Source organism: Eumetopias jubatus, unplaced genomic scaffold, assembly GCF_037043125.1.
Source record: "Eumetopias jubatus isolate StellerSeaLion01/CBP00866 unplaced genomic scaffold, mEumJub1_p1.0 scaffold_13, whole genome shotgun sequence".
Classification (NCBI taxonomy): Eukaryota; Metazoa; Chordata; class Mammalia; order Carnivora; family Otariidae; genus Eumetopias; species Eumetopias jubatus.
The window spans coordinates 47,827,938-47,844,893 of record NW_028274819.1 but is presented as its reverse complement, the minus strand read 5'-3'; the positions used below and the strand labels follow the sequence as shown (position 1 = coordinate 47,844,893).

The 16,956-nt window shown below is 36.1% G+C and overlaps 1 protein-coding gene across 2 annotated transcripts in view; it reads right to left on the bottom strand.

Annotated features, from left to right (window-relative positions):
- Positions 1–16,956, bottom strand: part of SBF2 (SET binding factor 2) — a 467,799-nt gene that overhangs the window by 367,047 nt on the left and 83,796 nt on the right. For both annotated transcript variants that reach the window (XM_028116744.2, XM_028116745.2), the window contains exon 2: positions 2,755–2,840. In XM_028116744.2, coding sequence (XP_027972545.1) covers positions 2,755–2,840 — 86 coding nt within the window. The remainder of the gene's footprint in view (positions 1–2,754; positions 2,841–16,956) is intronic.

Here is a 16,956-nt window from a genome sequence, read left to right as displayed (position 1 = left end):
ACTACCATCAATCAACCAATTAATGTGAGTTCATCATAATCTATCAATCCTATGCAACTGTTAAGATATTAACATTAATGTTATATGCTAAAAGTTGTTCCACTATTTTGGAAGGGTTAAGATTTTTTTTCCCTGTAAATCACAGGAATAGTGTCATGATCACCCTGGACTCAACAAACCACTTAAGAGGGGCGCCTGGGTGGCTCAGTCAGTTAAGCATCTGCCTTCAGCTCAGGTCATGATCCCAGGGTCCTGGGACCCAGCCCCGCATCAGGTTCCCTGGAGGGAGCCTGCTTCTCCCTCCCCCTCTGCTGCTCCCCCTACTTGTGCTCTCTCTCTCTCTCTCTGTCAAAATAAAATAAATACATAAAATTTAAAAAAACAAACCACTTAGGGACTGAGCGAGATCACCTTCAATTAGACTAAAATTTTATTAGGCCTATATCTAGTCTTGAGACTACTTTGGATTATACAGTATTTAACAGTTATTCAAGTTATTGCTATTCCAATGCAGAATGATTGCATGCCTCTAATATATCAAGCATAGCACAAAGCAATAAATAATAAAAAGACAAAAAATTTAAGTTAACGATTCTATTGTTTTAAAAATGGGCTTTAATAGATATTAGATCAACAAATTTATTTTGTACTTGACAAAGCACAAGAGACATTAAGAGTATCAAAATTGCATTCAATGATGGAAAAATTAAAAAAATAAAGCAATTTCCAATGTAATCTAGCAGACCAAATACTTTTTAAATATCAATCCAGCACAAAAAAAATCTTGAAATGCTTTGCTAAGAATCAGCCAAGAGGTCATCTAGGGAAATCTTAGGTGAGAAAAAGTTCTGTCTACCGCTTAGCACCTCCACTTCACCCGCCAGCAGCATAGGACTCTACTTGTTATTGAAGATACACTGATAGCACCTGAACATGGAAGTGTCTGTCACACAAAGGAAAAATACCATTTACTAGGTAGTGAAATCAATATGGGTCTCTCCCTCACTACTGGAAAAACATCGGAGACATCACAGTGTCCATGCCCCTGGCTTTCAAAACACAAAAATAATCCCTTCCCAGTCATAGCTAAATAGCCCCAATAATGTCTGCTGTTCTTGAAACTTGTAACAGTGGTTTACTGTTCACACTGTCAAAATGATGTAGTTTATTTCCCTCCACACTTTGCTATGAGGGTAAGAACTCACAAAAGAGTTCTCAATGGTCCACAGCACCAAAATCTACCCCTTTCAAACATCACTTTTGGATGCTGAAGCAGGGCTTAAAAGCTTTATTAGTGCAAATACCCGGTTATTCACACCACAAGGCCAATTACAAGTATATGTATGCATGTGGGGGAGAAGAGAAAGGACTACAAGGGGCTCTCCAAAAAGTTACTTTTGCTTAGATCCTCACATTCTTTCCCCATTTTTAATATCAAACTTCAAGATTTGCCCTTTCTGTGTGTCTATAGAACCCACAGCCCTCTTTATACAGTTGGGTTGTAACAATCAAAATTAAGCATTCAGCAACGTATCTTTTATCGAAATGGACAGTCATTAGCTAGAATGAGAAAATTCACAATTTTCAACATCAGTTTTATTCCTACTGGGTATTTCTGACCCATGATAATAAGAGAACGAACAATTCTGCTGCGAAGATTGAGGAGGAAGGGGAGAGGCTGCAACATGTAGAACAAACGACAATAACAAAACAATTATCATCATCATTATCAACAAGCTACCTCATTTGCTGAGCACTTACTTTATGGAAGCCATTGTTCTCAGCACTTTGTATATTTTTTCCCATTTTATCTTTACAACACCCTATGAGATTCGTATTGTCGTTATCTTCATTTTACAGTGAAGACACTGCTGCTCAAAGAAGTTAAGTAAGCTGTCTATCTCCTCCAGAGCCTACACTCTTCACTATCAAATCATACCAAATGTTCTCTCAACAAGAACTACTTTAAAGAACAGTTCTCATGTGTGTGTGTGTGTGTGCACACTCACACAATATAAATACATATAGACACACACATACACACATATCCATACTCCACCATGTTTGAGAACAAAACTTTATAGTCATATTGCAAAATACCTTAGTAATCATCTTTCCAGCCCCTCATTTTACCACCATGGATCTGTCATCACTTAGAATGTCCTGGCCATCAAAATTACGGTCAATCGTTAAACTCCTTTAAAATGACTGACAAAAATAAAGCAGTTGAATTTCACTATTATAAAGCAATCTGCAGATCATATGCTAAAAAGAATTCAGATTTGTGACTTCAAGACTAAACTGAACATGACTGATGATCATTAAACCAACCTCTGGAGGGGGGAGAGGGAGGTGTCTGTTTTTTGTTTCGTTTTCACCAAAACAGTAACGTGAAAATGTTCAGACAAAAATATAGTAAGCGTTTGTTTAGTGACACACTATCACTGAAGCTAATAGGCTAAGATTTTGACTAATGAATCAGAGGAATTTTTCAGCTTCCATGTACATAAAGATCACTAATTTCTTCTTTAATATTATAAAGAAGCTTAAATGAGATAAGAATAGCAAAACAGGCATTCCAGAATCAATATATTCAAAGGTTACTGTACTTGGAGACAGGGGGATTATTTCTAGTAACATGTTACAGTAAATCACCAGATTATTTAACAGTAACTATACAACAAATATAACCATAAATGTAGAATAAAAAGAAAAGTATCATTATAAAAGTACAATAAAGCAACACCAACTTACCAATTCAATTCCCTGTGGAAAAGGTGTATCATCCCAGTCCTTCTGTGGAAATCTCTGGATTATTTTCCCCAGACCTGCTCCTGACCCTATTAAAATCAAAGTGAATTAGTTACACAGCACAAAAAAGTCTTAATACTCATTATATTAATACTTATTTATAAATGAGTATTTGCTGAATAAATAAATATATTAAATATTCTCAAGTTTCAAAGGGCATAAAAGTATTTACCTTCTAAACATAATATTGGAATAACAAGCAATCCCTATCCTATAGACTCTCAAAAGAGGGACACATATGAAAAGCTAGGAAAAATAAACAGAGGCATTAAAATCTAGAGCCCCTACCATACCATGAGAGAACTGCTCCTGGTCCCAATAAGGAAAGCAATCTTCTCAGTACCTCTAGTTGAAACTTAAAAAAAAATTCTTCAAGGGAGACAAAATAATCCTAAGTGACAAATGAAATGGGACTGTTAGCACTGTGCTTCAGTTATGGGGTACATAAGCACTATTACAGGTAAAATAAGGATTTTGAGTGGGCCTGAGAACTGGACAATTGTCTAAGCAGGGTTTCTTAACATCAGCACTATTGACATTTTGGGCCAGGTGATCCTTTGTTGTGTGTTGGGAGGCAGGGGAGGGCTCATCCTGTCTAGGATATTTAGTTTAACAGCATCTTTAGCCTCAACCCACTATCACTGCCAAGTCATTACAACCAAAAACATCTCCAGACATTGCCAAGTGTCCTGGGAAAAGGGGGCAAAATTGCCCCCGGATGAAAACCACCAGCCTATAATATCATTGTTGTAAAATTATCCTGTGATTCTAAAGAATAGATCAATTTATAATTGAACAGTGGAGATATAATCTGTGAGTAACTTAGGGATGGAAAGTACATGTTAAATCTAAATTACTTTTTGCTAAGATACTTTTTAAAGAGTATGGGGTGCTTGCATATTTTACATGTTGTCCCAGTTGACCTAATACCGGAAGCAACAACACCTACCTTAAGGGAGCCTTTAAACCTGATTCAATTTGCTAATTTAAAAAATTATCCACCATCACCTATCACCCTCTCCCTGTGAATTCAACTTCCCCCTTGGCCTTCATCTAGAGTTCAATCACTTCATGGCCAAATTTTTATCTTTAAGAGATAAATAAAAAGTCTAATTCATTTAACTGGACTCAGTACTGTGTTGTAAAAATGAGGTCACATTTGAAAAAGGCAAAATAAAAACATTCTCAATTAAATGAACAACTGCTGCAGTATAACAACTCCTCATATATCCGTCATTATAGGGGAATGAAAGATTTCATTCAAAGTAAACCTGAATTAAAAGTGGTTTATCACAGGCACTTTTTCAAAATCCACCTCGAACATAACCACTTCTGACATGGCAAGCAGAGCTAATTCAACAAATTGCTAAGTACTACAGATAAACAAATAAAAAAGACATGGCCCCTATCCTCAAGAAACTCATAATTATTAGGAGGTACAGACAAATAAACTGATAATTTCAGTATATTATGGTAAGTACAAGGATAGAAGGGAACCTAACCCAGCATAGCAGAGAACACTATGGAAAACTTTCTAGAAGAAATGACAACAAGCTTTTTCTTTCTTTCGGTACCATCTTTGTATCCCCAAGCACAGTGCATCCTGAATACCTGGCATTTAGTTCATACTGAGTTAAATGTTAATTTTAATAAATTTGTTAATACTGACAGAAATTGTTTTCAACTCACATCTCCCTGTATTTTCAAACAGAGATAAATGCATCTTATTTATCGTATATTTAACAAGGTATCCATATACTGTTTACTCAGTTCTGAGAGTGACACGTAATGTATTTTAGGCTCAATAAATACTTTATATTAATTTTTACTAATTACAAAAATTATAAATGTGGGGCACCTGGGTGGCTCAGTCGTTAAGCGTCTGACTTCGGCTCAGGTCATGATCCCAGGGTCCTGGGATTGAGCCCTGCGTCGGGCTCCCTGCTCAGCAGGAAGACTGCTTCTCCCTCTCTCACTCCCCCTGCTTGTGTTCCCTCTTTTGCTATCTCTCTCTGTCAAATAAATAAAATCTTAAAAAAAATTATAAATGTTAACTGTAGAAAATTTTTTAAATACATAAAAATATAAAGAAGAAATCACCCGTAATTCCACAGCTAGAGAAAATTACTGTTAATATTTCAGACTATTTTATCCCAAGTTTTTTTGTGTACACATGTATTTTTGTACACATGTATTTTTTTTCTACAGAATTGAGATCACACTAAACTCTAGCTTTATCTATTCATTTATTACTCGGTATTTCACAATAAGCCTTTGCTGTTAAACATACATTTTCTAGCTTCTCACTATTATAAATAATGCTACAAAAAGCATCTTTCTATATGAATCTTTATGCTCACCTCCCTTTTCCCCAGAAAAATTCTTAGATATACAACTACTGGGTCAAAGAGAATGAAAAAAATTTTCAACTAGCACAACGCCATAGGGCCCACCAGGAGACATTCAACAGTCTTTTTACATTCTGTAAATTCTTTAAGTATAAGACTAGTGGGGTGCCTGGGTGGCTCAGTCGCTAAGCGTCTGCCTTCGGCTCAGGTCATGATCCCCTGGTCCTGGAACGGAGACCCGCATCAGGCTCCCTGCTCAACGGGGAGTCTGCTTCTCCCTCTCCCACTCCCCCTGCTTGTGTTCCCTCTCTTGCTGTGTCTCTCTCTGTCAAAAAAAATTAATAAAACCTTTAAAAAAAAAACTAGCATTTTCACCACATTCTTACCAACTATTGTAATTCTAAACATGTTTGCTTTAATTACTATCAATTTGAGAGATTAAAAGTTCTTCTTTGGCAGCAGTGTAACTTTGAAAAGCTCTTCAGAAGTAACATATTTACTGATTTTAAAATAATATGCAGTGTCTCAATAACATGAAAGCTCAGTTTGAAATACTGATATAACATTTCTAAATGCACATAGAAATATGATTCATGAGTGATATGATTTTCAGTTATATAATAATTTATCTGAAAATGGAAATTAGGTTAGAAAATGACAAATAAAAATGGTAAAATAATATCTCACTACAAATAAAATGTGGAAAGAGCTACAATAACTTGGTTTTCAAATATATAAATTGCTGCAGCTACCAACTTTTGAGGAACTTATGAAGGTATCTTACAAAAAGTAAACGAACATTGTTTGATTCTTGTTTCTTGATTTTTAAGCATTTAGTCTGAATATTTAAACTCATTTTCCTAGTTTATATGTTTTATCTGACACTTATAGGCAATACTGGTTGTATGTAAGAATGCTGAGAAAAAGGCATTTTACATTGAGAAGCAAGCCACAGTGAGGGAAGAGTGTTCTAGAGTCAGGTGTCCACTGTGGACTGATCCCTGTGTCCAGAAGTAAAGTACACCATGTCAACCAGAGTGGCTGTGGAAGCAGTTCTTATTTGCACCCGCATATTAAGTGGGGCTGAGTTATTGCGTTGGGGAGGAAGAAATTCCTCAAAAGAAAGGGGACCACTTCCTACAAAGGAGAGGTGCTAGGCAGACAAAATTGTGATTGTCCACTGCATTGTATGTAGCTAAACTGGAAAAGGAAGGGGCAGTTATTAATCAGTCCCTTAATGTTTTCTTTCCAGTCCCTAGTCTCCTACCCCATCATAAAATTAAGAAATATGATGATTAATGTAGTTAATATATTAAAAGGGGATGTTCAGCAGGACACCAGCACACTTGGAAATGCTTTTCTTTGAAAAAAGTATATATGCTAGACAAACTATCCAAAACAAATTTAGGAAGGGTGAGGAAATACTAGTGTGGGTCAGGCATACTTTTCCCTCCTTTATGTTTGGTAACCCATTTTCCCCTGGGTCCTGCTAGGGCTGTGGGCTACCTAGCTCAGCCACAAAGATTAGTTAAGTGACCCAGGATGATCCAACCATCCATCACCCCCCTGACAAAGTGACTCTTCTAGCTTTGGCCAATGACCCCAGAAGAGCCCAACGTATTCTCTGGGGTTGCTAACTAATATACTATAGGTGTGGCATTGCCAGAAGCTATAAGGAAGAAGTATATCTGGGGCACCTGGGTGGCTCAGTCAGTTAAGCGTCTGCCTTTGGCTCAGGTCATGATCCCAGTGTCCTGGTATCAAGCCCTGCATTGGGCTCCCTGCTCGGCGGAAAGCCTGCTTCTCCCTCTCCCACTCCCCCTGCTTGTGTTCCTTCTCTCGCTATCTCTCTCTGTCAAATAAATAAAAAAATTTTTCTTTTTTTAAAAAGGAAGTATATCTACAGAAGAACTATTGACTGAGTAAGGATCGATTAGGCAGAGAAATGTAATACTCTGCTCTACACAAAACAGGATACTTGTTATTTGTTGTTTGTACCAACTGACAAAAATTAGTTATTTGAGTGCCTTCTATGTGTGCTTAGAGTATAGATGGACAAAATATATACTGCTTGGTTTAATATAGACTCTGAACTTTGAGAGATGCTATTCTAATATATAATTCACGAAGTCTTTTTCTGTGATACATTTATCTAAACAACCAGATCAGAGGTTACCTACACTAGACTTGTTATATGATGTCCATCTGCTCACACCCTTTTCTATCAAAGATGGCATGACTCACAGTTCAAGGAAGGGCAGCAGTCACATTCAAGAACATACAATCCTACCACTCCTCTCACCAGCCAGAAAGAAACTACTAAATCCTTTATTTGGTTATTATATTTTCTGTTACTTGTCTGTCTCATCTCACTAGAATGAAAACAATGATTTTTGTCCTACTTTGTTTACTGATGTATCCTAGGCACTTAGACTAATTCCTGGTATTTATTATGTAGTTAATAAAATACTTGTTGAATAAATAAATGGGACTATTGGGTGGGCAAGGGCATCTATAAACTGGCAAGCAACTTTTGACCAGAATGACCTGACTGTAAACAGTATGCTAGACAAATCAAATCCTACTGTGAAGGAATTTTGATTAGGAAAAATGAGACTAAAGCAGTAAAAAAAAAAAAAAAAAAAAAAAGGTATCAAGACTTGCTATGATGGGGGCACCCGGGTGGCTCAGTCAGTTAAGCATCTGCCTTCAGCTCAAGTCATGATCCCAGGATTCTGGGATGGAGCCCCACATGGGCCTCTCTGCTCGGTGGGGAGCCTGCTTCTCCCTCTCCCTCTGCCGCTCTCCCCCTGCTTGTTCTTGCTCACTCTCTCTCTCTCCCCGCCCCTGTCAAACAAATGAATAAAATCTTAAAACAAAACAACAACAACAAAACAAAGAAAACGACTTGCTATGATGTAGAGAAAGGTCAGGCAGCACAGGGGGTCATGTGTAAAACCCAAGTTATAGAACAAAAGAAACTCTAGGCAGACTTGCCAGCAGAAACAAGTAAAGAATATACATATGTAGAAGGAAGCAGAGATGCCACAAGAGAAAGGCTGTACAGCTAAGTTCTACCTCCAGTAAACTCTGGCAGCACCATAATGTCTGTCACCAAACTCTGGAGGTATTTTTATGATATCCTTTCCTCAAGCTAGAATGAATAGGTCTGTATTACTTGTCACTAAAGAATCCAAACCAGAATACACTGTAACAAGCCCCTTGACAGATCAGCTCTTTCAAACTGGTTAAAGATCTGGAAACAATTACATTAAGAGATTTAGTCAGAAAATTTAAAAGGAAAAGTAGGAAGGGCATAAGAGAATATTGTGCTCCAAATACCTGAAGAGCTATTACATGAAAGAAGATGGAGTGAAACAGACTAGAGCCAAAGATATAATTTTGAGTTATTTTTTAGTTATTTTTGAGTCAACATAAAGAAAGAACCTTCTAAGAATGACAATTATCAAAAAAACAGAATGATCTGCCACAGAAAGCAATGATCATACCTGAAGTTTTAGAACAAGCTACCAATTTTTCTGGTCTAGGAAACCACACAGAATGGTAAGAGAACAAATCCATAAAAGCTGGCAAGCAAACTATAACATAAATTCATTTATTCAACAATAACACTATGTCATGTCTTGTGTTAGGTGCTAAGGAGAGAAGGATAAAACTTGCTGTGAGAATATTCAGAACTTGAATTGAGGTTTTTTGAAATGCAAATAAAAGGGCAGATGTACGCACAGTATAATGACAGGAAAGATTAGGAAAGAAAACTATATTGTTTAGAAATCAGGTCATGAGTCTAATGAAATCAGAGACAGACTTAAAAATTCCAAACTAAAAAATTCCACATTTTGGAACAGAGCTATTTCTTACTTCTATTTTGACGTACTAGCAGCATCATTTAAGCCCAAAGATGAGAAACGTAAACTTTCAAGAATCCAAAAAAAAAATAAGAAGAAGAAGAAGTAAGGGAGTATCCAAAAGAAAAAGCTTAAAAGCTAACATCCTTTAATGGCTTAAAAAGCAATTCAAAATTGTCTACAAGTGCAGGATGCACACATGAAGACTTCTTCTCACAATGACTTTGATTTTTAAATGATTTATACACCTAGCAAACTTTATATTCAGTCCAGTATTAAAATTTAACACTGCTAAGATATTCATGAAAAACTGTGGGAATTTAAGTATGGACTTTCTGACTGGCTAACACATTTCAAACTAAATTTATTATTATTTACATGCAACAACAAAAGTTTCTTTAGCTCTATTAATAATGAAGCATATTTGTCTTTTTCTGTGTAGCTTTTTCACTAAGCATTATACTAGGAGGTAGGGGAAAACAGGGAGAGATTGGTACAAAACGTTCAATTGTAATTTGAGTAAGGTCTTTTCAACATCTATTTATGATAAAAATTCTCAACAGGTGGGTGTAGAGGGAATGTACCTCAATATAATAAAGGCCATATATGACAGTCCCACAGCTAACATCATACTCAACAGTAAAAATCTGAAAGCTTTTCCTCCAAGATCACAAACAAGATGAAGATGCCTGCTCTTGCCACTTTTAAAACATAGTATTGGAAGTCCTAGCCAGAGCAATTAGGCAAGAAAAAAAGAAATAAAAGGCATCTAAATTGGTAAAGGAAGTAAAATTGTCACTATTTGCAAAGGACATATTATATATAGAAAACCTTAAAGATTCCACCAAAAAAAGTTAGAACTAATCAACAAATTCAGAAAAGCTGCAGGATACAAAATCAATACATAAAAATTGATTGTATTTCTATACACTAATAATAAAAAAAAACTATTGGGGAGAGAAACTAGGAAAATAATCCCATTTACAGTTACAGCAAAAATAAAATACCTACAAATGAATTTAATCAGAAGGATAAAAGACCTGTATACTGAAAACTACAAGACACTGATGAAAGAAATTAAAGACACAAATAAATAGAAAGGTTTTCCACACTCACTAATGGAAGAGTTCTTCCATATTGTTAAAATGTCCATACTACCCAAAGCAATCCATAGATTCAATGTAATCCCTATCAAAATTCCAATGGTTTTACAGAAATAGAACAAACAATCCCAAAATTTGTATGAAACCAAAAAAAGACCTCAAATAGCCAAAGCAATCATTAGAAAGAACAAAGCTGTAGGCCTCACACTCCCTGATTTCAAACTGTATTACAAAGCTATAGTAATCAAGATAGTATGGTATTGGCATTGGTGTTGATCTCAGAGTCGTGAGATGGAGTCCTGCATTGGGCTCTGCACTCAGCAGGGAGTTGGCTCAAAATTCTCTCTCTCCCTCTCCCTTTGTTCTCCCTTGCTTGTGCTCTCTCTCTCTAAAATAAATAAATCTTTTTTTTTTATAAAAGAACTCCTACAACTTAACAACAACAAAAGCCAAGTAATCCAATAAAAAAAATAGGCAAGAACCTGAATAGACATTTCTGCAAAGAAGAGATGCAAATGGCTAACACCATATAAAAAAGATGCTCAAAATCACTAATCACTGGAAAAATACAAATCAAAATCATATCACCTCATACAGATTAGGATGGCCACTATCAAAAATCCAAAAAATAAAAAATGTTAGTGAGAATGCAGAGAAACTGGAACCCTTGTGCACTGTTGTCTAGAATGTAAAATGATTACAGCCATTATGGAAAACAGTATGGAAGTTCCTCAAAAAATAAAAAACAGGGGCACCTGGGTGGCTCAGTCGTTAAGCGTCTGCCTTCGGCTCAGGTCAGGATCCCAGGGTCCTGGGATCAAGTCCCACATCGGGCTCCCTGCTCTGCGGGAAGCCTGCTTCTCCCTCTCCCACTCCCCCTGCTTGTGTTCCCTCTTTCGCTGTGTCTCTCTCTGTCAAATAAATAAAATCTTTAAAAACCATAAAAAAAATAAAAAACAGAATCACATGATCCAGCAATCCTACACCCGAGTATACATCCAAATGAATTGAAAATAGGATCTCAAAGAAATATTTGCACATCTGTGTTCACTGGAGCATTATTCACAATAGCCACGAGGTGGAAGTAACCAAAACATCCATTAACAGATGAATGGAGAGGGGTGCCTGGTTGGCTCAGTCTGTCAAGCCTCAGGCTCTTGATTTCGGCTGAGGTGATGATCTCAGGGTTGTGAGATCCAGCCTCCCATCAACTCCACGCTGGGTGTAGAGCCCGCTTAAGATTCTCTCTCTCCCTCTGCCCCTCCCCTTTTTCTCCCTCTTTCTTAAAAAACAAAAACAAGGGCGCCTGGATGGCTCAGTTGGTTAAGCGACTGCCTTCGTCATGATCCCGGAGTCCCGGGATCAAGTCCCGCATCGGGCTCCCTGCTCAGCAAGGAGCCTGCTTCTCCCTCTGACCCTTTCCCCTCTCATGTGCTCTCTCTCTCTCTCTCATTCTCTCTCTCTCAAATAAATAAATAAAATCTTAAAAAAAAAAAAAAAACAGCAACTAAAAATGGAAGAGCAAGGACAGCACTTCCGCAACAAGAACTAAAATTGCTGGAGCAATCTAGGCCCTCATACTGGAGAAACTACAGGGAGCGGAATCAAAATTGAGCAGGAAAGGACTTACACTCCCTGACTTAAAGACTTATAATAAAGCTACAGAAATCAAGAAAATGTGGTACTACCATTAAAATCAATAAATAAATCATATTAACAGACAATAAAAGGAAAACCTTAGAACTGTCTCAATAAATGCAGAAAAAGCATTTGATAAAATACAATACCCATTCATGATTAAAAACGAACAAAAACAAAACAAAACAAAAACCTCAGCAAAGCACAAATACAACTTCCTCAATAGATAAAGAGGATTTATAAGAAGCCTATGGCTAACATCATACTTAATGGTTAAAGACTGAATGTTTACCCATAAAGATTCAGAAAAAGGATGTCTGCTATCGTGACTTCTATTCAACACTGCACTGTCTTTATTTGCAAACAACTTGTAAAAAAATCCTAAGAAATAAAAAAAAAGGCACTAGAATAAATGAGTTTAGCAAGACCTCAAAGAGTCAGTATAAAAATATTGACTGTATTTCTATATACTAGGAATAAAAATTAAAATAAAAAATACCATATGCCATAGCATCAAAAACTATGACTATTTAGGGTCATTAACAGGTAAATGAATAAGCAAATTATAGAATATCCACACAATGGAATATTATTCAGCACTAAATGGGAAAGAAAATCGCTGATATATGCAACAACATGGATAAATCTCAATTATGTTGAGCAAAAGAAACCAACACAAATAATGATATACTACAGGATTCCATTCCTCTGAAAATGCAGAAAAGACTAATCTATACTGATAGAAAGGAAATCAGTGCTTGCCCAGGGCTAGGAATGGGTATCAAAGGTTAATGTGAATAAAAAGGGTGCAAGAGAACTTTTTAGAGTAATGAAAATCTTATTTTCATTGCAATGATGCTTATATACTTCTGTTACCAGAATTATATGTCTTCTTTAAATTTTGCCTACAGTCAGAATAGAATCTACCATAATCTACCATAATGTATGGAAGGATGAAAAGACTCCTGATACAACTCATCTGTAATATATACATTCCTCCTATATTTCACCATGCTCTTCTAGTCTGTGTTGGGACCAGTACTGTGACACAAATGTGCAGTTATCTCAAGGCAGCCTGTCTTATCTTTGGATGATTATCATAGCAGAAAACCTTTCTGAGAAACTAACATATGAAATATTTAATTATGCATGTATATTATCATAATCAATTAATCAAATTCTTTTATTTTAAAAATGACACTAAATGTAATATGTGAACTAAAACTGAGAAGACAAGTGTGTCTGTTAAAATTTAAGATTAGTTATTTTTCTTTTCTCTCTATATATATACCTATTGGTTTTTCATCAAAAAACAGACAGGTATCTTTAGATGAATTTGAATAACTTAAAACTACAGAGGATAGGAAATGTGTTGTTTTTAGATACACCAGGTTGGATAGTGTACCTCAAAGATTCATGTCTAGTAGCTGAAACCTTGTTTGGAAATACAGTCTTAGAAGATATAATCAGTTAAGATGAGGTCATAGTGGATTAGGGTATGCCCTAATCCAATGACAGGTGCCCTGGTAATAAAAACAGAGACACAGGGTGCCTGGGTGGCTCAGTTGGTTAAGCATCTGCCTTCGGCTCAGGTCATGATCCCGGGGTCCTGGGATCGAGCCCCGCATCAGGCTCCCTACTCCCTCTCCCTCTACCCTTCCCTCCTGCTCGAGCTCCCCCCACCTCAAATAAATAAATAAAATCTTTAAAATAAATAATAATAAAATAAATAATAATAAAATAAATAATAATAAAATAAGCAAAGACACAGATAAACACACCGGGAAAATTACACATGAAGACAAAAGCAGAGACTGTAGAGTTGTAGCTCTAAGTCAAAAAATGCTGAGGACTGCAGGCAACCACCAAAAGCTAAGAGAGAGGCATGGTAGAGACTTTCCCTCAGAACCTTCCAGAAAAAAACCTTGCCTAACACCCTCATTTCAATCTTCTAGTCTCTAGAACTGTGAGAATAAATTTATGTTGTCTTAAGCTACTCCCAATTTGTAGTACTTTTTTATAGCACTCCTAGAAAACTGAAATATTTGGTAATAAATACTTCATTACATTAATAGGATTTGATTTTGTTTAACATGAAAGAAAAACTTGAGAAAAAAATCTGTTTTGCTGTAATATCTACCTGTTGGTCACAGTCTACCTACTTGGGATACAGGATAAATTTAGTCCCATTTCTACTTGACAGTCCTTCAAATATTTGAATATGGCTAACAAAAATCTTGTCCCCCTGCCTCCTCCTCTATGCCTCTCTCCAATGCCCCAATCTTCGCTAAATATTTTCAATTTATCCCATGGATCCCAATATATATATTTTTTACATGATTAAGAACATGGACTCAGGATCTATACTACCTGTATCCTAATCCAGTTCCATATCTATTTGCTTTGTGACCCTTGGAAAATTACATTACCTCTCTGTGCTTCATCTTTTCACATCATTAAAAAGGGATACTATTACCTACCTCTTAGAGTTCTTACGAAAAAATGTAAGTTAATATACACGTAAAATATTTCAACAAGTGTTTGGCATATGGTAAATACTATATAAATGTTGTTGATGATAACAGTGATGACAACCATGATGATTATAACAAAATGAGTATGTGCCGGTTTGTCTAAGTAGTACTCAGAGCCGAATATAATACTGGAGATTACTGAGCTAATCTAATTATATAATGTAGAGAACTGCTGCTCTCAATAACTGGACCACTAACAGTGAAGTTTGGTGTTGTATTAGGTCTTTTGGTGACCACAGAACTCTTGATTCATTGAAGTTACTTTTGAATGAAACATGTAAACCTTTTTTTTTAAACATGTTTTGATACTATCATGTATCTATACAAAGGTGTCTCAGTTGGTTAAGCGACTGCCTTCTCAGGTCATGATCCTGGAGTCCCGGGATCGAGTCCCGCATCGGGCTCCCTGCTCAGCAGTGAGTCTGTTTCTCCCTCGGACCCTCCCCCCTCTCATGCTCTCTCTCTCTCTATTTCATTCTCTCTCTTAAATAAATAAATAAAATCTTTAAAAAAAAAAGGTGTTTCAGACTGACATTATATCTCTGTGAAATTTCTTTAGTCAGCCCAGCACACTCACTTTTTACATCCTATGTCTGTTACCCACTGTATTTATATTACTCTGTTGTTTTTTTTGGGGGGGTGGTTTTTAGTTAGGAGATATATATATATCATAAAATGTGACCACTTTAAGTTAACAGTTCAATGGGAATTGACAAACTCTCAATAAAAACAATTTCAGTAAGAAAAACAAAAATTAAAAAATGGATATTTGTGTTATACTAAAAAGCTGCTCAAGAAGTTCCTCCAGAGAATATTTTCCAAAAAAACTTCATTAATATTGGCATAGGTCTGATTAAATTTTTAATTTATTTTACCAACTGGAGTCAAAATTTCTACTTAGAAAAAGTCTCAGTCAAAACATGCTATAAACACATTACTGATATTGGTACCAATCCCACTGCATTCTATATCAAAACAATCTGCTTGGAACTTCAGCAATGTGCCTAACACCTGTTCTCTACTTCCCTGAGAATGTCATCTCAGGGGAAATGATTAAAGCAAAAACACAAGGCTAGAAAACCAGAAATTCTGACTTTTCAGATACATATAATTGACTTACTCATCTTAACGGGGTAGAAGCTGACCAACAGAAACTTAATTTACCTGTTCACAGGTAAAATTAAGATGAGGATCATATTCAACTTACAGGTCCCAAGTTTCCCATCCTCAATTTATAAAATCTGCTTTTTAGCAAAATATAATTGTTTAAATGTTGTTTACTTGTTCACCAGAAGACTTACGTTATAATGCCAAAATAATCAACTAGAAAACCGAAGCTCATCAAAATAAGTAGATCTGATTGTGTCAGTATAGACCAATTTTCAAAGGATAAGGAAAATAAAAACTGCTCATTCACTGAAATGAAAGCATGCAGGAAATTATTCCACAAAAGGCTTTCATATTTGATCCATTTAGTATTTAATCAAAGAAATCTGTTTATTTCAACTGAAACAAGGCTTTTGTGGTTATTCAAAAATTTAGGTAGGAATGTAATGTGATTTTCTGATTTTCCAGTATAATCTCCTATTATTCAATAGGTTTATTTAGAACACAGAAACTATTTTTTTCCGGAGTTAAACTTAGAAAAGAGCCCATGGGCTTTTACAGCAGTTAAAAAGAATGCATTTAAAATTGAACAGAATAGAGAACTATACCATTAAAAATAATAAATCAACAATAGCAACACAACTTTTGTCTCTATTAAACTAAAAATTCATTGATAATGTATATATTCAAAGATTAGAGAATAAATGCCAGGATTAAGAAAAACAGAAAAGAGTACAAACTGAAATTAAAACTAAATGTATAATTTTGCATTTTGTGAAGCTCTTTATAGACTGCCTCTTCCTACTTAATAAAATGTCTTCTTTAATAGCAGTAAAGAAAGAACTATAGGCAGTCTGAAATGCTGTAAAAACTATATAGTTGCATATCAATATTTTTAAAAAGAAAGCTTTCTCAAGTCTGTATCTCCAAATACCTACCAAATGTGCCCTCACCCCAAGCACCATTGACAATCACCCCAGGAATTCACTCTCATCATCTTTCACCTGGATGACAGCAGCAGCCTCACCACCTCACTTCCTGATTCCTGTTTCTCTTCACTGCAACATGTTCAAGTCTCTGGCAGTACGGAAATAAGCTCTGCAAAATTAAAGTTCATCATGCTAACTTTCTTTTTTTTTTTTAAGATTTATTTATTTATTTGAGAGAGCAAGAATGAGAGAGAGAGAGAGTACATGAGAGGGTGGAGGGTTAGAGGGAGAAGCAGGCTCCCCACCGAGCAGGGAGCCCGATGTGGGACTCGATCCTGGGACTCCAGGATCACGACCCAAGCCGGAGGCAGTTGCCCAACCAACTGAGCCACCCAGGTGCCCCCATGCTAACTTTCTTGATCAAAATCATTAAATGATTCTCCCAGTGGCTACATAAAAAAATTGTCTAAAAGTCATTATTTTAGGAACTTCCACATCACCCAAGATGGAAATAACAAGGACTGAATTTACCCACCAACCTGTAACAACTAAAAGCCAGACAAAAATACACGAAACAATGGTTTTCAGACACTGACATCAGGCAATAGAGGACAGTG